This window comes from Notolepis coatsorum, assembly GCF_963971535.1.
Source record: "Notolepis coatsorum genome assembly, chromosome: 11".
Taxonomy (NCBI): Eukaryota; Metazoa; Chordata; class Actinopteri; order Aulopiformes; family Paralepididae; genus Notolepis; species Notolepis coatsorum.
Genome location: NC_140175.1, coordinates 98723173 through 98745375, shown reverse-complemented (window position 1 = coordinate 98745375; position 22203 = coordinate 98723173). Strand labels below are relative to the sequence as shown.

Below are 22203 nucleotides of genomic sequence, written 5' to 3'. Positions count from 1 at the left end.
GGTTTGATACGAGGGTCAATTCAATTAAAACCAGACAGAAAATCATCCCGTCGTTTTTTTAATGTCCGAAAGACTTGTTTTTCCGCGTGAAACAGGCGGTATATTTGGATCTCGCTTCGCGGGTTTTCAGTTGGTTAAATGAAGGGATCCGGCGGTTAGTTAATGTAACGGGGTTCCATGTGCGTGTATTGTGTCCTCCTCACCCAGATACGATGGTGTGCACAGGATGCTGCTCCAGTCTGGACCACATAGTGACCTACCTGTTCAAGCAGCTGTCGCGCTCCACCAAGAAGCGGCCCGCTGCCATGGCGACGGACGACCGCTTCCTGCACATCATGCAGCAGCATCCGGAGATGATTCAACAGGTCGGTGTGTCGTCTCTCTGGGATGAAGCGAAACAAAAAGAGTACTTCCTGACTATTGGGCCAAGGGAACTATAAAAGCAGGAAGGGTCATCGCGTCACCGTGTAGCGCGTCGTAACGCACATTGGTGCCCGACAAGTGTGGAAACTTGCAGTTCGGCCGACGTCGAGTTGAATGGAATCAGCCATCTCCACGTTTTGGACCTTGTCATTTAAACGGGTTTATTACCTCGGATTGTTAACTAGTTAACGTTTGATGTATTGGTTGATTTCCTTAGATATATATTTAACATTTTTATATCTCCTTTCAAAACACCAAAAGTCTGGCACCAAGCAGAGCACAGAACGCTGGTATTCTGAGGTGATGACCCTTCCTTATTTTATAGTTTCCTGGACAATAGGGAGGTGTAGTCTGAACGTCACTTTAGTTTCCCGTGCGGTCCACCCGTATAGGGATTTATCATTGGGAAAATGTATTATTTCAAGGAGGGTGGACAGCGCGGGAAACGCCAATGACATAACCACTACACCTCCCTATGGCGTGTGGCTAAAGCACATCAGACGTCTGTTAAATAGAACCAGGATTGAAGGTAATTTCAAAGGCGAGATTCTCTTTGGATGCTACAGATAAGCACACGACCAAAGAGCGCCTTCCTACCACTGAGCTTTTATATGGGCTGTCAGTTTATTGCGTTAATTAGATGAATTAATTACACAGCAAATTATCGCGTTATGAAAATTTACTAAAAATGTATTAAAACTTTTTTTGTATTACGGTACAATCAAAAAAATAATATCATTTTTTTTTATCTCATTAATTCCATAAGAACGTAGAATAAACATTTACAAACTTTTTTTTTAAATGGTCCATTTGCATGTTCTTGGTATCTGATTCTAGGGACATCTATGGATCTCAGGGAATATACATATTCCCTGTGTCAGAAATACTGTGTCTGTTACTAGGCTTGAGTAAATTGTAATGAACCAAATGAGAATATCAATGAATATATATATATATTTTAACACTATGCTAAAATTTACCAGACCTGAAAAATCTAAGCAAATGAATAAAGAAAGGGAAGATGATTAAACGGAAGGTTTTGTAGATACAGTACTGAATTCTGCCATCCGGACACATGCAATTTGAAATATGATTATAGAATATCAGGCCTAAAATGGTTATGCTATTAAAATGCGATTAATTAGATTAATTAATTACAAATCCTGTAATTAATTACCGGTAGATACATTTTTGTAATGGCCTGCCAGCACTAATTAACACCCCTGATGGGTGTTGTGTTGTAGATGCTGTCCACGGTACTGAACATCATCATCTTCGAGGACTGCAGGAACCAGTGGTCCATGTCGCGGCCCCTACTGGGCCTCATACTGCTCAACGAGAAGGTAGAACACGCACACAGACACGCTGAGAGCTTTATCCTTCAGGTAAAACACACGCACATAATATATAATGAACTTCCCACCACAGCTCTCACAATTTTGTAAGTCTCTTTGGATAAAAACGTTCGCTAAATGACTCAAATATACTCTCGGCTTCATCCTTCTCCATCAGAAGAGTGGAAAGCGAATGCAGAGATGAGAGAGTATATTAGTGGCCCTGTAGTCATGGGAAACCCTGCAAAGACCAGGCATTTGTTTTAGCAAACATGTCTGAAAGGTTTTGGATATATCATAGAAATGTGTTCATCTTTTTAAATTGTTCTTTTGAACTTTTAATTGTCCACTGTATTCTAAACGAACACCTCCACTGTATTCTAAACCAACGTATCTACTGTATTCTAAACTGTAACGTCTACTGTATTCTAAACTGTAACGTCTCTACTGTATTCTAAACTGTAACGTATCTACTGTATTCTAAACCAACGTATCTACTGTATTCTAAACTGTAACGTCTACTGTATTCTAAACTGTAACGTCTACTGTATTCTAAACTGTAACGTCTCTACTGTATTCTAAACTGTAACGTCTACTGTATTCTAAACTGTAACGTCTACTGTATTCTAAACTGTAACATCTACTGTATTCTAAACTGTAACGTCTCTACTGTATTCTAAACTGTAACGTCTACTGTATTCTAAACTGTAACGTCTCTACTGTATTCTAAACTGTAACGTCTACTGTATTCTAAACTGTAACGTCTCTACTGTATTCTAAACTAACGTCTCCACTGTATTCTAAACTAACACGTCTACTGTATTCTAAACTGTAACGTCTACTGTATTCTAAACTAACACGTCTACTGTATTCTAAACTGTAACGTCTCTACTGTATTCTAAACTAACGTCTCCACTGTATTCTAAACTAACACGTCTACTGTATTCTAAACTGTAACGTCTACTGTATTCTAAACTGTAACGTCTCTACTGTATTCTAAACCGTACCGTCTACTGTATTCTAAACTGTCACATCTCCATTGTATTCTACGGTTGTGTGTCATGCAGTACTTCGCTGACCTGAGGAACAGCATTGTGAACAGCCAGCCTCCGGAGAAGCAGCAGGCCATGCACTTATGCTTTGAGAACCTGATGGAAGGAATTGAACGGAACCTGCTCACCAAGAACCGGGACAGGTCAGAGTCACACCCGTAGACCGCCGTTGCACACTCGCACGCATTTTAACCCTTTCACTGCCACACGACAGCCGGTTAACCCTTTCACTGTGACAATACAGAAGGTTAGCCCTTTACTATCATCATTAGCATCATTACCTTCTGTCGTGTGGCAGTGAAAGGGTTAATGTCTTTATTTTATTTGTTCAACATTTAGACAAAGACCTGTGGAACACAAACAATAACTGGGTATCTGCGGGGTATTAAAAAGTCTTAAATTCATTATTCTCACTAAAACTGTAAAAGGTATTTGCACAGGTATTACATTTATGGGGGGGGGGCAGTCTGGCTGTCGGGAGATGAAATAATATAAAATGTATGAAATTCAAGTTTTTTTCTTTTGCGGGGTTACTTGGAGCTCTGTATATATGGAACGCGTGAGAATTAAAATTGAGCGCTTGTATGGAACGCGTGATAATTAAAATTGAGAGCTTGTATGGAACGCGTGATCATTAAAATTGAGAGCTTGTATGGAACGCGTGATCATTTTAATTGAGAGCTTGTATGGAACGCGTGATAATTTTGATTGCTCTGCAAGTGCAGCCGCTAGTTCAGTGTCGCTATGTTTTAGTTTTCTTTTGTTCGTGAAATTGGTATAGAATTTTGCTCTTAAGTGCTATTAAAAGGTTGAAACCTGCAGATACCCTGAAGATGATAGATGCTCGAGCCTTTGGAATCTCAACACATGTATCTAGTCCGGGTCTATGGAAACAGGAAGCAGCGTCTAGCCTGAGTCTATGGAAACGGAAAGCAGCGTCTAGTCTGAGTCTATGGAAACAGGAAGCAGCGTCTAGCCTGAGTCTATGGAAACAGGAAGCAGCGTCTAGTCTGAGTCTATGGAAACAGGAAGCAGCGTCTAGCCTGAGTCTATGGAAACAGGAAGCAGCGTCTAGCCTGAGTCTATGGAAACAGGAAGCAGCCTCTAGCCTGAGTCTATGGAGATGGGAAGCAGCGTCTAGTCTGAGTCTATGGAAACAGGAAGCAGCGTCTAGCCCGAGTCTATGGAAACAGGAAGCAGCGTCTAGCCCGAGTCTATGGAAACAGGAAGCAGCGTCTAGTCTGAGTCTATGGAAACAGGAAGCAGCATCTAGTCTGAGTCTATGGATACAGGAATTGATTGATTGATTGAAAAGTTTATTAACAGATTGCAGAATGGGTACAGTACAGCTCAATACATACAATTGTTAAGGGGATGCAGACCAGAGAAAGACTTTCGTCTTGTTTACATCAGGGTCCCCCATTTTCAATTCATCATACAAGCAGTGTCTAGTCCGAGTCTATGGAAACAGGAAGCAGTGTCTAGTCTGAGTCTATGGAGACAGGAAGTAGCATCTCCTCCAAATGTGGCGACTGCCAGTTATCGCAGATATAGAGCAGAACTTTGCCAACGCTTTTGGTTTGAACACTCCTGCCATCTGCGGCCCTCTCGCCACTAGTCGGTGGACAGATATTACCCAGGCTTCCAAATATAAACGCCAGCTCTTTACATTTGTACCCAAGCAGTGTAACGGCATCCCTGAGCAGTTGGTACTTAAACGGTGACTCTGCTCTCGTCAACAACCACCACATTAATCCTACTCTGTATTATTAACACAGTTTGAACATAGTACTTGCAAATGTGTTTGTAAATTTGAACAGAAGATGGAGCATCTGACTGACGTTATGTACAAACGCACACACACACACTTTTACTTGTTTAGGGCTGTCAATTAATAAACATTTTCTTGATCGCATGATAAACATGAAATTATGAGTGAATATTTTATTTCAAACAATAAATATAAACAAGAAAATATTATAATAAAGTAAGATCAAATAATAAAGAGTCGGAATGGAATAGGAAGAAGCAATATGCTTATCAGGTCCTACCCCCTTATAGACCGCCGCAACACTTCCGGTATTCTGAAATCATGGAGGAGAGAGCGGGGGGAGAAAATGAATGAATGTGGATGAGAGCCTTGACATTAAGTGGTTGTAGCTACGGCTGTGGGGGTGCTGGAGACATGATCCAATAGACTCTTATACGCCCGAGTCTCCTGAACACAGCGCGACCAATCCCAAGTCGATCGGCACTTTGTCGGCTGAGCTATAGTCACTTTTCCGCACCTACTCCCGAACTCTGCATGCGCAGATTGCCCACCGAGTCTGGGTTCATCAATCTGCGCGTGCGTAGTTCGGGAGTATACATGCAGTGGCGGTAGGGCTCGGCGATATGGCCTAAATATGATATCACGATATTTTCTGACCTTTCGGCGATACACGATACGCATCACAATGTTTTTCTTTTTCCCCCAAACAATTCATTATGAGGCTTACCAAGACAGTATTTGAGTTTGCAAGCTAACATTAAAGACAAAATAAAATACCCATGCATTTAGCATTTTTATATTATATATTAGATTTAGATTATTGGATTATTAGATTATATATTGCATATATTTAGCAATGAGATATTATATGATTTAGATATGAAATATGATGAATTGAAAATGGGGGACCCTGATGTAAACAAGATGAAAGTCTTTCTCTGGTCTGCATCCTCCAGTCCACTGTTGTTGTATTGAGCTGTACTGTATTGTACCCATTCTGCAATTTGTTAATAACGTTTTAATTCATTCAGACGGCAAACAGAATCATTTTGATTGACAGTCGAGTCTGCCAATTACGTCACACCGCTTGCACCCGCCCTGCTGTTCTTAGCACCAATCGGCAAGCGCGTATTAATTTTTAACTTCCGCTATATACGCCATTGATTTTGACGAGAGCTCAATGACAACAACAACGGTAGCGGTAGCTCCCCGCGGCCGACGTTTAGCTTTTAGCTCCGCAGGATGACTAAATGAGGCAACGAATGTTATAATAAAAGCCTTTCCATTAGGGATGCTCGATATTGGCTTTTTTACCGATACCGATATTCCGATATTGTCCAACTCTTAATTTCCTGTCACATCTCTCTTAATTTCCGATATCAACCGATACCGATATATGCAGGGTTTCCCCGTCCAAAAAACTGAATAACTAATAATTTCACTGGATATATATATAACAAATATTGTTATTGTTTTTTTTGTTTTTAAACCGATACAGATATTTTCCGATATCACATTTTACTGCCGATATCGGCCGATAATATCGGTCGGCCGATAATATCGGACATCCCTACTTTCCATACATCTGTCTGATTGAAAACTTTATTAACAGACTGCAGAATGGGCACAACTGAGTCAGCACGGGCTGAGATATGAACGACTAATGCTTGCTATCTACCGTAATTCCTCTAATAGTAACCCCGGCTTGTATTTGTTTCAACTGTAGCGGGTACCAGGCTTGTATTAGGAGGAGGCCTGTATAAGAGGGAGGCCTATATTTAAAATTTTCAAACGGATCATAATGAATAAATCAACATTTTGTGTCAGTTTGAACCCAGTAAAATGTACTGGGTTCATTTATTGAAACCAAGTACTGTATGAAATAGTAAACAGTGCAATTACAGGTGGTCACTGGTCATTTCAACGTTTTCAAAGTGAAATCAAGTAACTAGCTCAGTATGCAGCTCAGTATATTAGTAACCCGGCTTGTATTAGGAGGCCGGCTTATAATTGCTTAGCTCAAGAGCGCACCCGGCCATTAATAGAGACCCGGCTTGTATTTGAGACCCGGTTACTATTAGAGGAATTACGGTATCTAGGTCGACCTCGGACGTTGCTATGTAAATACACTGATGTTATTGAACGTGTAACTATATATCGTTAATGCCACAAAACGAATGCCTTTGTTATCATAAGTAGTAACTTTGATGCAGTAGTGTGTGTGTGGGGCGGCGCTGTTCAAAAGTTTGAACGTGTGGACCAGATTGACGCGACACAATCCTCTTGGGCAAAACATCACGATATCCACGATACGTTTAAAAAGTGTATCGTTAATGAACTGTACCCGATATTTATATAATATCGTCATATCGCCCAGCCCTAAGTGGCGGCTGGTGAAAATTATTCTAGGTGTGGCGGTACAATTACATTTTCATATCATAACGCAAACTCCAATAGAATATCACGTACGAATTGGAAGAGCAGTCGCGTGTCGCACTAACCCTTCGAGAAGCTTTGTGGTCCGGGCTTGAACTTAACATAAATGTGTCCATAAATACATTTTGTTAGATCCAACACTGTCTGAATGTATCTTGTGATTATTATCAATCTGTCTCTTGAGTCCCTGCGTCAATCATTGTTGTCGTCATCAATCCGTGCACCCCCTAACACACCAATGACTCTGTTTGGGGGCGCTAAATAAATCGCACTTTAGGCATCATATTTGAAGACGCTGATTGGCAAAATGTTGTTGCTAGGTGCATTTATGTTGCCCTGTGCATTTTTCAATTGGCTGCGTTGCGCACTGACGCCCCCACACTGACGCACAAACAATGATTTGTATTTTATATATTACACGTTATTGTGCATTTAAACACAAACATACTTAACACTTTGATTGCCTAAGGTTAAATTCATGATATACCATCCGTTGCCAGCTCTATTTGTCTATGGAGAAGTTCCCCTTCTTTGCAGGGCTATAACTTTTTAAATTCTATTGCTAGATTGCCATTATTAGGGCCCATTCAATGTCCTATATGTATTGTTCAGGGTGTATGAACGTTAAGTATGTTTTCATCTCTTTCTGCAGCTTTCTCCAGAACGTGATTTATAGCCCCAAATGCATTATATTGATGATCAAATACAGTTTGGTAGCGATCGGTGCCAGATGAAAAATTTCAAATGGACGTGCTTCTAGAAGTTTCTACGTATCATCTGATGATGACCGGATGGGCGGGGGATCGTTTATAATTCCGTGGGCAACGTTATACCATTCATCTAATGTGGGTCAAATGTTCATCATAGCAGTTAATGTCGAACACGGTAATACTACACGCTAAAACTCACCCCAGTCTCCGCGGGCCGTTGGGCGATCAGCGTGGGGTAGACAGTTTTCCATTATGGGATGTCGAAATACCCGGTCCATTTCCAGGTTGTATAATAGTATATACGTCCAAATCATGTTGTTTATCGAGTTATTGGCAACGGATCGCTATGTATTGTGTTGAGCTCGAGTCCCGGGACCTATAACGAGTGCCCGGAAGTAATATGGGTGACCACTTCATCCACATGACTTCCTGTTTGGCGCTTCTGCCGATCGGCCACCAGATGGCGCTCTTGAACCGCTAGAGGATTGAGAGGAGCTCAGAACTGTGTGTGAAGGCTGCAGAGGGGAAATATGATTCCGATCACAGATTTTTGAAATATTGATATTAAAGACGAGTTAGGGCGTCCTCTGCAACTTTAGCATGGCTAGGAAAGACGCCTAAACACGTTTTTGGCACTTAAAGTGTTAAAATGAGTAATTATTATTTATAAAAATAAAAAGTATTATATTTTCAGCGGTCGAAATCTACTATTATAGAAAAATCCAAAACCACTTTCCACCAGGGGGGTCGGCGCTCTAGCGCCCTCTATGGACCAGCCGCCACTGTATACGTGTATATATATATATATTTATTAATTTTTTGGTTGTAAATTATGCGTAGCAGCTCTCCCTGATGTTGAAAACGCTCTCTCTCTCTTCCGTGCAGGTTTACCCAGAACCTGTCAGTATTCAGGAGGGAAGTCAACGACAGCATGAAGAACTCCACCTACGGAGTCAACAGCAACGACATGATGAGCTGACATTCCACACGGCAGAGTCTTAGCCTGACGCCGCGCCCAGAGTCTCTCCTCCTCCTCCCCCCCCAGCACTCCCCCCTCTGCACCCCGCCTCCTCTTCCTCATCGCCACCTCCTCCTCCTCCTCGCCCTCTCGGGCCAGGATGCCCGGAGGGGGCCCCGCCGTCGTGACCGGCCTGCGCCCATCCTACGTTGCGCCTCTCCTCCATGTTCCCTGGTTTTGTTCCTCCCTCCTTTTTTTATATAAGCATATATAAATATATACAGATCTATTTTAAAGCCGGTTTGTAGGGGTCCCAAGGGATCACTCCTCTGGCTGTCCGAGGGAGGGAGGGAGGGAGGGAGGGAGGGAGGGTGGGTGGGTGGGTGGGTGGGTGGGGGCGGGCGGGCTGGCTATCGGGAAGGGGGGTTGTGAGGGCTCCGGAGGGAGTAAATCATGGAGGGGGAAGGAGAGAGGACTCTGGGTGGAAGAGGGGAAGGGAGGAGTTGGTGAACGTAGTACTCTGCTTCTGCCTGCCTTGTATAGAAAAACACACAAAAAACAAGTGTACATTTTTTTTTTCATAACATTTTGAACAATGTTTATAATGATCGAATTTAAAAAAAAAATACATAAAATGTGTGATTGAACTTTTTACAGTCTAGTGAGTTAGTGCACCTGTCTGTCTGTGTGTGGGGAGCAAGCTTTCTACAGGAGCAGAGAGAGAGAGAGAGAGAGAGATGAGGGACGGGAGAAAACAGCAACTGTTGAGAAGAGAGAGAGCACTAAGGCCACGACACAGGACGCCCAGGTGCTGTGAAGTGTAAGTTCTGGAGCAAGCAGGAAGTCATGGCTGTTCATTCACACCAGAAGAGCAGGAAGTCATGGCTGTTCATTCAAGCCAGAAGAGCAGGAAGCCATGGCTGTTCATTCACACCAGAAGAGCAGGAAGTCATGGCTGTTCATTCAAACCAGAAGAGCAGGAAGTCATGTCTGTTCATTCACACCAGAAGAGCAGGAAGTCATGTCTGTTCATTCACACCAGAAGAGCAGGAAGTCATGGCTGTTCATTCACACCAGAAGAGCAGGAAGTCATGGCTGTTCATTCAAACCAGAAGAGCAGGAAGTCATGTCTGTTCATTCACACCAGAAGAGCAGGAAGCCATGGCTGTTCAGCTCCGATCGCATGTAGAAAGCCGCTCGCAGGGAAAACTAGACCGGTCGCTGGAGACGGCGGGCCGCCCCGCGGAGCTACGATCGGTTAACATGGGCGCCGGAACCGAAGCCCCCCCCCCCCCCCCCCCCCCCTTTTGGCGTCTGGTGTGTCTCTGCTGTAAGGCTGCAAATCTGGTCAGAAAAAGAAAGAGGTACAATACACTAAAAGAGACTGAGGAGTCGGAGAGCATCCATGTTGTATATTTCTTCTTAGTCTCTGGTTGGCGTGTTGTAAATAGCCCCTTCCCCTCTCTGACAGCAGGCTTGGCAGGGTGAAAGAATGCCCTCACCAGTCTCGTCACTGCTCTGCTCTATCACCCGCCCCACCCCCCAAAGCAATCACTACACACTAGACCCCTAAGCCCTCCGTGCATACACTTGCTTGTTCCCGCTTAACAGTCTGCAACGATTGATCAAGTGTAAGCAAGATGGTAATAGCTACATTTTACCCTCTGGTAGGCTGCGTGCAGTTTCCACCATTTTGTTTACACTCCTCTCTGGAACCCTTGCAGCCAGGTTTGGGACCGCCCCATTCTTAGGAGTAGGCCCTGCAGTGGAGTCTCCTCTCTGCGTGTGCGTGCAAGATTGTGCTATCGTGTGCGTGCGTGTGTGTGTGTGTGTGTGTGTGTGTGCGTGCGAGTGGATATGCGTGTGGTGAAGTGATTACGGCTCTCTATTGCCTGGTGTGTGTGTGTGTGCACGTGTCCCATGGTGCTGCGATCGCTTGAACCTCTAAACGGAAGTGGAGGCTCGTATGAACAGCTGAGGTTCTTCTAGCCCATCCCGAGAACTACTTCCTGACTCCGGAGCATCGGCATTCTCCATGTTCACACTTCAGCCATTTTGCTCTCTCGTCATACTCTCTGGGTTTTGGGGTTTCCCCTCCGGCCCCCGAGAGCGTGACATCAGAACAAAATGGCCACCGTGTCAATATGGCGGATTGGATCGCACGTCGTTGTCGTCCTCAGAGCGCTCCCTGAAGGAATCCTTTTATTTTTTTCTTTTTATATCTGAAGAAGTAATGCATCAACTTTGGTAGAATACAGAACAGTGTAAAAAGAGATACAGGAATGGAGTATATTAGCAACTTGTGCTACTCTACGATGTTGCTGCTAACTTTGTTTGTGACGACTAGCTCATCTCCAACCAATGTCAGCGCTCATGGATGTTCATTTTGAGTTCCTGAATTTTTCTTGTTTTTGGTTCCCTGATGTGAATGTGTGTGTGTTTGGTCCATGGAGTGAATAGCTGGTTGAGTTGTTTGGATGTCTGCTACATATAGTGTAAGCATTGTGACTGCAAATAAACGTCAATGGTTTGTAATACGTGTCTTTCCTCTTGCGCAGCCCGTCATCTTCACATGCCCTCTCTGCACATAGAGAGAAAACGCTGTAATCGGTAACAACGATGGTTTAAATTATGTATTTATTCCATTTCCTGAATCACAGATTTCCATAAACTGCACTATTACAAGTCAAAGGTTATAAAACAAACTTGGGATAAAACAAACTTAGGATTGGCAAGAAGAATGTACAGCTCATACAGAACACAAAATTGGGATTCTTTTTTTGGGGGGGACCGGGCACATGATTTCCACAAGGATGCATCACACTTATCCCAAGTGCAGGAACATGGCAGCTCATAAATTAAACACGTTAAACAGGTACAAGCATTGCGTGGGCATTCCGGAATTCTTAAACGTTATTTCCTTCTTAAAATTCATACAAAAAGATAGTAAGATACACACCCTTGGAGGGGGAAAAAAATAGGACAATCTTATGTTTTCTTTTGCAAGGATGTTACAGCTTGGATATTGAAGTCCTTGGTTGCGTGGGGGGGGGGGGGGGGGGGGGGCGTACATGGGTCTAGTTGTAGACTGCTCTCTGGGGAAAGTGAAAGGGCTAGTTTATGGGCCTGACATGAAGGCTAGCTCTTGGGATGCTTGGCCTCGTACACTGGACTGTTAAAGCCCTCTCTGTTCCGGGCGATCTCTATAGCGAAGAACTGGATCCTGGTGGCTGGGAGAGAAGATAAAAGAATTGCGTTAGTCTCAACTTGTTAATATTACAAAAAAAATTAAAGATGGATGACAAAATATATTTTCTTCTATAATAGCATCCTACCAAATATGGTGTTCTCCTCCGTGTAGTCTCTCCCGCAGTCCAGTCGGAGTAGAGTTCCGTAGTTGAAGTCGTCGATGACCCCATCAAACTGGTTACAGTACGGACGCCATTTCTATATAGAAACAGTTGAAGTTAATGCATCGCTGCTGAAAGATTCAGGCAAATCTGCTTTGATCCTGTTAAGAACGTCTTTGCTTCTCCATGGACTGTATTGAGCACGTTGTGCTGCTAGACCCGTGCGTCTCAACCCTTTAGTCAGGCCCCCCTTTGACCTTTAGTCAGTCCCCCCTTTGACGGACCAAACCTTTTTGCCCTTCGGCCCAACAAAATAGTCATGAAATGGGCCAAGTTAACCCTTTCACTACCACACTGCCAAATGGTTAACCCTTTCACTGCGACAATACAGACTTAACCCTTTCACTGCCACACGACAAAGGGTTAACCCTTTCACAACCACACTACAGATGGTGGGTTAAAATTAGGGATGTCCGATATTATCGGCCTACCGATATTATCGGCCGATATTGGCATTAAAATGTGATATCGGAAAATTGAATTTTTTTTACATTTCTATAACTTTTATCTACCCAGGCAAGCAAGTAAGAACAAATTCTGATTTTATTTGTCAAAAGTATGCATAATGCTATTAATTCCACAACAAGACATATGTAATGTTAATTACCTGAAATTATTCAGTTTTTTGGCGGGGGAAACCCTGCATATATCGGTATCGGTTGCTATCGGTATCGGAAATTAAGAGTTGGACAATATCGGTATAGGTAAAAAAGCCAATATCGAGCATCCCTAGTTAAAATGTATTGAAATAACATCAATATCATGAGCTTTCAAATTGTGCAACCACTTAACAATAACCAGAAAACTAAGGATAATGGGATCATCCCTATGTTCCCCGGGTTCTATGTTCCCCGCTTTGATTGATTAATAGATTGAACATTTTATACATTTTTATTATTTTATTAATTATTAATGTCCGCCTTGTTTTGAACGGTTAAGCTTAGGCCCTCTTTCGAACTGGTTAAGGTTAGAGTTTGGAATCAGGGCTGGTGGTCTAAAATGTTCAATCAATCAATCAAAGCGGGGAACATAGGACCCGGGGAACATAGACATGCTCCCAGTATAATGAAGTGTGCAGAACAATAACATGAATAACAATACAGTTCAATACAGATCGTTGTTAAAAAATAAAATAAAACATCTCGCCAAGAGCGAGATAAGCTTTGTTGTATTTTCTTGATTTGGTTTTTGTAGAAGTGGAAAGCTTTGTCATTGCGCAATACAACGAAATTTGTTGGTGCAGCACCTAAAAACAAAAACCGATAGCTACATACACACACTACATTCCATGCACCCATACAATTACACACACTACCATACACACGTGTACCCATACTCACTATCACACATTCATGTACCCACACCCACATGTTCTTACACATGCACTTATTCACAACAACAACAAAAAAGGTTTATAACCCTTTCACTACAGAAGGTTAACCTTTCACCCACACTAGACTGTTAAGGTTAACCCATTCACTACCACAACAGTCTAGTGTGGGTGAAAGGTTAACCTTCTGTATTGTCGTAGTGAAAGGGTTAAAGCATTGCAAAACATACAGTAGAGAAAATATTGCACCTTAGTGACATTATTGCACATGTCCTAACATCGTCCATGTCCCCCACACGTATTGCAAATACATGTATAAATTATAGTGACTGAGGTGGTGGCGATTTTTTTGGTTTACGGACGTTACCGTCACATCGGTTTGTTTATTGTCGTGCGTCGCGAGAAACACGTCGACGTCAAAACAATGGTTCTGTGCATTGGTTCCATGTAAACAGACCTTTCCCCTGGTCACTCGCGTCCCCCACCATGCCTCTGCGCCCATAGATATATAACTACATGGTGCAAGGCGGAGTCTCCAGCGTAGTTCACCGGTGGCCATCTTGCCACAGGCAGCACGCCCACTCATAACATTAATGTCTATGGTGCAGCATGTACTATTGAAATAACCATAGTCTGCAAAATGTTCAACCGATTTACAAGCGGTTTGGTTTATTACAAACGTTAACGTGGCTATGATTCAGGATGCTTGGACACGTTGAAATTATTTTCATACGACAGTCCATTATAAGTATGCAGTATGATAACTTGACGTTCAAAACAAACCAAACCGTTTGAAAATCTGTAAAATTTTGCAAGCTATGGTTATTTCAATAGTACATGCACTCATGTTATGAGTTGGCGTGCTGTGCTGCCTGTAGCAAGATGGCCACCATGTGGCAACGTCGGTCTCCATTGGCCAGCAGCGCGGGTGAGTCATCTAGCCTTTATATTATGTCTGTCTGCGCCCCCCCCCCCCCCAGCCTCAAAACATTTAATACAAACCTCTTTGGCTTCATCACACTTGACGTCGTCCGGGTTCAGCATTTTGATGTCAAGGTCAGCGAAGGTTTCCCGGAAGGTCGAGTAGATTTTGTCGTCGACCTTGGTGAGCTTCAAGAACTTGGGGTCCACTGATGAGATGAGCTGAAGGGAAAGCAGGTTTATATTGGTTTGAGAATGTATGATGACTTTCCTTATACTCTTCCTTCAAGGGAGCAATTGGTTGCGTCACCTACAGTTCTGACTGCCGTCTACCCTTCCCTCGCCTGGCTGGTATACCAAACCTCTGCTATGCTCAACCACCTAGTATGAAAAAAATAAATGGTGCATTTACCTATATAGCGCTTTACAATTCTGTTCCTCACATTTAATAATAATTTTTTAATAATGCAGGACCTGTTGCAGAGGTCTTTATTCATTCACACACCGATGGCGACCATGCAAGGTGCCAACCTGCTAATCATCGGAGCAATTAGGGGTTAAGCATCTTGCTCAAGGACACTTCGACATGCTGCCCGGGGAGGAGCGGGAATCTAACCGGGAACCTTACGATTATCAGACAACCACTCTACCTCCTGAGCCACTGTCGCCCCTGTATGAAGTATAGTAAATGAAGACGTGACATTGCTTTGTTGACTAGTTGCAATATTCAGTCGATGGCTTGTATCGTTTATATTCCCGGCACTGTTTGCATGTGGCTTTTCCTCAAACGGAGCTATGTAATCTGACGTGACTGCATTTGCAGGTGGCTTGCTGTGTCAATATAAGCGTTTCTCTAATTGAAGTTACCTGCCAGGCCACTTATTTATGCCTTATGCAAGTCACCTGCAAATGCAGTCACGTCAGATTACGTAGCCACGTGCAAACAGTGCTGGGATAAGCATTGCACTTTACAAGCCATCAACTGAATATTGCAACGCAGGTATTGTAAGTCTGACCAGAAGTCTTATTGTTGTTGTCGCTAGCTTGACACAGACCTTCGCTATAAAGTTAACATTACAATCTCTGGAAAGATTCAAGCATTTTGATTCCACCTTCTAATCAGAATTGATAAAGTGAGCGGTGATGGACGTAAATGAACACTCAACCACTGATCTGTGGTCAGTACATAGAACTATCCTACATGTCTGAGGTCAGTACATAGAACTATCCTACATGTCTGAGGTCAGTACATAGAACTATCCCACATGTCTGAGGTCAGTACATAGAACTATCCCACATGTCTGAGGTCAGTACATGGAACTATCCTACATGTCTGAGGTCAGTACATAGAACTATCCCACATGTCTGAGGTCAGTACATAGTAGAACTATCCTACATGTCTGAGGTCAGTACATAGAACTATCCCACATGTCTGAGGTCAGTACATGGAACTATCCCCGGCTGCCTTTTTCACATCGGAAACGACCTAACGTCATCTGCAGCTTGGTCATATTGCGAGTCCGATGTGTTGCGTTTGCCTAGTTAAAACCTTGACTAAACCTTCTCAGTTGGCAATTGTTTCGTTAGAATACAGTATAGACTCAAGTCATTTGTGCCTTATGGAGTCGTTTGTGCCTTATGGGTTACCATAATCTCCCGCTGCGCAGTTTGAAAAGCTAGGAGGCCACCGTAGGAGGGACTTGAGAGTTCAGTGTAAAAGTGAACGTAAGAGTTGACCATCACGTTTGGTGCATTTGCATTATTTTGCTAATGAGAGCCGACACCTTTCCAAAGTGTTCTCCATTAAGTTAGGCTACATGGGGTAACGTTATATGCAGGGTCAGGACGTAGGCTCTAGTGATGAGTCTGTCGTTTTTTTAATAGCGTTAGCGTTTCAAGGGAGCCTACTTGTTTCAGTTTCGTACAGTTACACCCCCCCCCACCTACCTCCAATGTACAGCCCCCCCCCCCCAACCTACCCAACCTCCTCCAATGTACAGTTTCTTCGTCAAATGTATATACTCTTTATTAGACTCTTGTATCAAACAATACTGGATTTGTAAATCTGGTATGTCATAAATGTATAGATGTAGCAGTATTGTCTATCTGTATGTCATGTATGTCATATATGTCCTGATGAATTGAAAATGGGGGACCCTGATGTAAACAAGACGAAAGTCTCTGGTCTGCATCCCCTTAACAATTGTGTGTATTGAGCTGTACTGTATTGTACCCATTCTGGAATCTGTTAATAACAATCAATCAATCAATATTTAACAGATAATGGGTACAATACAGTACGGCTCAATACACACAATTGTTAAGGGGATGCAGACCAGAGAAAGACGTTCGTCTTGTTTACATCAGGGTCCCCCATTTTCAATTCATTCATGACATACTACAGGTATATAGTAATGTTACATTTGTGACATATACGATATGCAAATATACAGTACTGTTACCCATAGATCCTAACAGAGATTATATACATATGGGGAGACTGTACATTAGGAGGGGGTACTGTGAAGTAACACGACAATGACAAATGTTTGTTTTTCTTTTTGACATAGTTGCGGCACACGGAACAAGTTAACAACTCACCACTACAGACAGCCCCCAGTAGCCTAGGCCCTAGCCAGTCTCTTCAAACTTCCTCTCGCACATTTCTTTTATTAGGCAGGGCTGTACGCTAAGCTTTTTCACTAGGGCACACAGAATATTTTTTAGGGGCCCGTTTTTTAATAACAATTTTACCATTATAGTGCAAAGAAATATGTTCCTCCTGCCTCATTACTGTGGTCCTTTTATTTAACATTTAAGTGCGTTTGTTTTCAGGTTTGTATCTTTTATAATGAACCAACTGAGTGTGTAAATCACTAATGGAACAAAAACAACAAACTGTGTGTGTGCGCGCGCTTGTAGTGCTCCTTGAATGAGACCACAACACACACACACCATTGCATTAATCAGGAGGACAAGAAACTCTGCATACCTTTGTTTCACAATGAAAAGTGCTTTATAAATAAAATGAATTATTATTGTAAATAACCCCATGAAAGGTTTATTATTTGTATGGGTAATTACCCGCTTCATATTTGTGATGTTACTGGTTTCAGGGTGTGCCTAAAGTGATCAATGTGTTGGGCCGTTTATAGAGATCTATGCCAATTAATGTTTATGTATATCCGGGACTTTTTTTATAAGAATTGAGAGGCCTACTACGGTATGTGTATATGTGACCTTTATTTTGAAAACCGTGTTGCGACGCAACCTTGTTTAAGTTTGCGCTTTTGACAGTGAAATGTTCAGTTCAACTTAGTTCGAAGGAAAGACTAATCAAAAAGTTTTAATGGACCTGTATGAGGCCATAGCTCTTACGGTGGGACTTTATAGAAGAGGAATGTAATACTATGCAAAACGAGAAATAAACAGTGATTTTACCAGCAGTAAGTTGCAAGCCACTTTCATACGGGGAACCGTGACAATTATTAGTATTATCTTATTTGCATATTGTCTCATTATTAGATAGGTTGATACTTTATTGATCCCCGGAGGGAAATTTAAGTAGACAGTATTTTAAGTATTGAAAAACTTCCTAATAGTGGGCTACTCACCTAATACATGGCTGAACGTTAGAAGTGTCCGTGTCCCCGTCATTGTAATCATCACTGCCAGATCAGACTTAATTTAATCGGCTATGGTCTCTTATCATCTGTCCACATCGGACGTGGTTGTCATAAGATGGACTGATATCCGCTCCGTTCTTCTTGCAGAGCAAAATTAGCGGCTTAAACTTATTGAAAGGAAGTTCGGCGATGCCACATCCAGTTTCGATTCGATTGTTCGCTAGGAATTATGGGATTTGGTGTATGGACTCTACGCAGACGGGGACATGGTATTTAATCGCACGATAGACTACAACTACCAAGTTGAATAGCGTGGCCCAGATTCACTTCACACGCAAATCTTTTTTTCACACAGGCTATGACTGCTTGGCGCGGCAGGGAAAGAAATGCCCTTTTTCATATGACGCCTCTGATGGCTCAGGTTCAAATCCGTCACGACTCCGAATCAAATGACGGAACTCCAAATCAAATGGATGGATATCCGTCTCAAGACGGAACACTTTAATGCCGAGTATAAATATGCGATTGGGGAATTAGGATAATGCTTTCTAGTCGCCGATTGCGAAAACCGATCGATGACGCGCGCGAAAAACATGATCCAATTCTCAGTGGAGTTGTAATGAGAGCATGAGAGAGCGTGTGTGTGTGTGTGTGCGAGCGTGTGTGTGTGAGAGAGAGCGAGCATGAGAGGGAGTAATTGTAGTCGAGACCATAGATGTATATCTATGGTCGAGACGACTGACTATTCTCGCACATTGAGTCTCGCTAACCCATACGCTACACACTGCCCCAGGTCACTGAGAGACAACAACAAGCATTCCGTGAAGACCCGCCCTACTCTGCCTCTGATTCGCAGACTGTGGGTGGGGGAATGACAGTGGAGCAGACAGACGCTGCTTGCAGTTAAGATAGCGGAGAATTTTGACTCGTTGCGTGTTGGCGCTGTCTCGCAGATAATACATATGAAAAGTATAATTTGCTCAGAGTCCAGAGACAGTTGTGGTTTGGTCCGGATCTGGACCGCGACCGGAGTCCGGACTTTGAGAATGCCTGTGTTAGACCTACAGTATAATACTGCCAGCTGCTATAACAAAACCAAAAACGATCGGTATCTGCAGTTTATCGGCCGATATGGCTCATAGACGATCAGTGATGGGTATTGGTGGCAAAAAACGTGATCGGGGCGTCCCTATTTTTTTTGTTTTGTTTTTAAAGCTGCACGTGATTGGTCAATGTGTGGTGGCGTCTGTGTGTCCACGCTGAGCAGAAGGGGGAGGGGTTACAGACACAGCGCAGTGAGCACATGGACAGGAGGCGGGAGGGAGACGAGAGAGAACATGCACTAGCGTGACAGACGGAGACAACACGCTGGAAAGGTGAGGAAATTAGTGACAGCGGGAAAAGCAGTACAATTAGCAATTGGAAAATAAAGACAAGCAAGGGAACCTGCTATTAATGAAGGTGCCAGTGTGTCTACTGCAACTGTTGCTGCAATCTTTTCTACAGCATCATCCAGTACACCACCACAACCACCTAGACACTAGCTATGACACTATTTTTGTAGCACTCTGCTTCATGTTGAGTATGTCAATAAAGCTATATAAATGAAACATTTTATATAATTTATGTTTTTTACATTAGTAATTAATTTGACATAATATTTGGTAATAAATGTATTTTAAGCAACAAAAAATCTTGTAGTGAGCCGAGCCAAAAGAACCGGCTCTAAAGAGGCGGAATTCCCATCACTAGTAGCCTCACGCAATGTTACCTTTTTTGCTACAACAATGATGAAGCAAGAGAGAAGGGGGAAAGAGAGACACAGACTACAGCACAAGATCCATAACCGGTGTTGCATAATTGAATATCGTTCCGTTATCGGGAACATGCGAGGGCCATTGTCGTGGCCATGTGCACGATAATATTATAGTGTCCTGGGGTTCCAGGCGTTCGTGGAGAGACCTGTATCCCATGAGCCTTTATGTGTGTTTTGTTCAGTTGACCGTTACTGTTCAGTTTTCTTGTTGTTCTGTTAATGTTAATAAATACAAGTGTCTGGGTTTTATTTGTATGGGTTGGTAAATGTAGTTTGTTCTAATCTTTCTAACTGTTGTGGGTCACCATAACCCAGGATGAGGTGCTGGCCGATGACCCCAACTCTGTTGAATAAAAAAGCTACTGAAAGGGTGAAGCCGTCTCTGCCTCGTCTTCTTCAAGTCAGACCACGCTCGCTACAATAATCGTCATACCGCCCAAGCCTACCATGGGCCTTTACAGAGTGACTCTGCACTGCTCTGTGAGGAGGACCTTACATTGAAGTAGACTTCTGCATGGTTGTAGGCCTTCATCGCCCACATCACCTCCAGCTGAGGCTGCAAGAAGGGAACAAGTCACAAATTGAGGCACTCACTCACAACCACAGCCAAGAGACACACAACCCACCCAGCATCAGGATATGGTTTTCTTCACGACATGCCTCTTGTCACCAGTTAGTTATGGAGGAGACAAATTGTAGTTGTTGTCACACTAACATACATACTTACATCGTTTCCATATGAATCAGCTGGAAGCGACAGTGCGTGCGCAGCTGCCGAGGCTCCCTCCACACCCTGAGTGACGCCAACACATCAACAAAGTGTGAATGTACATAACAGACACGTGATTTTACTATGGTTTGATTGATTGAAAATTGTATTAACAGATTGCAGAATGGGTACAATACAGTACAGCTCAATACACACAATTGTTTAAGGGGATGCAGACCAGAGAAAGACTTTCGTCTTGTTTACATCAGGGTCCCCCATTTTCAATTCATCATAACATATATGACACACATGAATGAAAACTTTATTTAACAGATTGCAGAATGGGTACAATACAGTACGGCTCAATACATACAATTGTTAAGGGGATGCAGACCTGAGAAAGACGTTTGTCTTGTTTCCATCAGATGACATACAGATAGACAGTACTGCTACATCTATACATTTATGATAGATGGAATATGGTTTGGAATATAAAGTCAGTGTTATCGTGGCTAGCAGGAAACTGATCGTATGATTAATGGTATATCTAGATGTGAATGTGATGCTGAAAAGAAACTTGAACAGCTAATGCCACTGAAACACAGCGGTGTTCCTGCACGTGTTTATCAACCCTTCCTTGCACTGACGGCTAACAACAAGCTAACAGCTAGCTGGCTAGGCTATTTGCGTGCTATTCCTTAGCGAGCGTTATTATATTACGATTTGTTTATTGCAGTCTTTTATTAATGCTCATATTAACAAACATAAATAGTACAGTCAGCGTGCATGCATAGCTAGAGTACAGCTGTGATGTTAGGAGCCCTTCTTACCAGAGAAGCAAGTCCATTATCCGACGCCATTGCTGTCAACTTGAACACAGCGATGACGTCATTATTTATTTTTAAAGGGCCAGGTTTAATAATAATAATAGATTTTAGGTGTTTTAGTCTTTGGTTCTTATTTACAAGAACAAGAAAAACAAATCAGATTTATACACACCAATGAGCTTTAATTACATCCTTTAAAAAATGTTATGTTAAATAAAAATGCCTTATGACTTATGAGTGGGCGTGGATCAGAAGATAAATATACTTATACTATATACTTGACCACCACATCGTGCACAGTTGTACAGCCCTGGCCTATTTTATTTTTAATTGTATAATTATATTCTATTCTATTGTGCTTCTATTTTTAATTTAGTTTATATTCCATTTTATTTTATTCCACATTTTTATTTTATTCTACAGACTACAGTAATTGTCTGTCCGTTAATAAAATCCCTTGTATGTTTATTTAACCTTTATTTTTACCAGGTAGTCACTTGAGATCAATGATCTCTTTTTCGAGAAAGACCTCCCTGATGCTGAGATTCTGATGAATAGGGTATATCTGCAGTGCCGCAAGCCCAACGTCTGGGCGGGGCTTCGGGGCTTGTACTCTGTGTTGTTTCCTGTAAAACCCGGAAGTAGTCAGTTTGTGCTGTTTATTTGTAACCCTAACCGTAACCCTAACCCTAACCTGCAACACGGAACACAGAAATGCAAATGCTGTCGAGTCCTCACTGCTTGTAAAAATAAACAGGACAAACGGACTACTTACGGGTTTACTGGAAACAAGACAAGGTACAAGCACCGACGCCCCGCCCACGTGTAGCCAGTACATATCCGTTACATTCACCCCCCCTAAGCTCACTCCACTCCACCC

The 22203-nt window shown here is 42.6% G+C and overlaps 2 protein-coding genes across 2 annotated transcripts in view; one reads left to right on the top strand and one right to left on the bottom strand.

Moving 5' to 3' along the window:
- xpo7 (exportin 7) overlaps positions 1-9021 on the top strand; it is a 95792-nt gene extending 86771 nt beyond the window's left edge. Inside the window, exons 25-28 of the mRNA XM_084324423.1 lie at positions 208-365; positions 1668-1766; positions 2825-2952; positions 8612-9021. Coding sequence (XP_084180549.1) covers positions 208-365; positions 1668-1766; positions 2825-2952; positions 8612-8705 — 479 coding nt within the window. The 3' untranslated portion in view covers positions 8706-9021. The remainder of the gene's footprint in view (positions 1-207; positions 366-1667; positions 1767-2824; positions 2953-8611) is intronic.
- A 2291-nt stretch (positions 9022-11312) lies between these two features.
- Positions 11313-21371, bottom strand: pbdc1 (polysaccharide biosynthesis domain containing 1). Its single transcript, XM_084324049.1, has 6 exons — positions 21327-21371; positions 20515-20580; positions 20284-20343; positions 14427-14567; positions 12020-12131; positions 11313-11914 (listed from the first exon to the last, which is right to left on the bottom strand). Exons 1-6 carry the CDS (start codon positions 21354-21356, stop codon positions 11823-11825), a joined length of 501 nt encoding a protein of 166 aa, XP_084180175.1. The 5' UTR covers positions 21357-21371; the 3' UTR covers positions 11313-11822.
- Between the last annotated feature and the right edge of the window lie 832 nt (positions 21372-22203).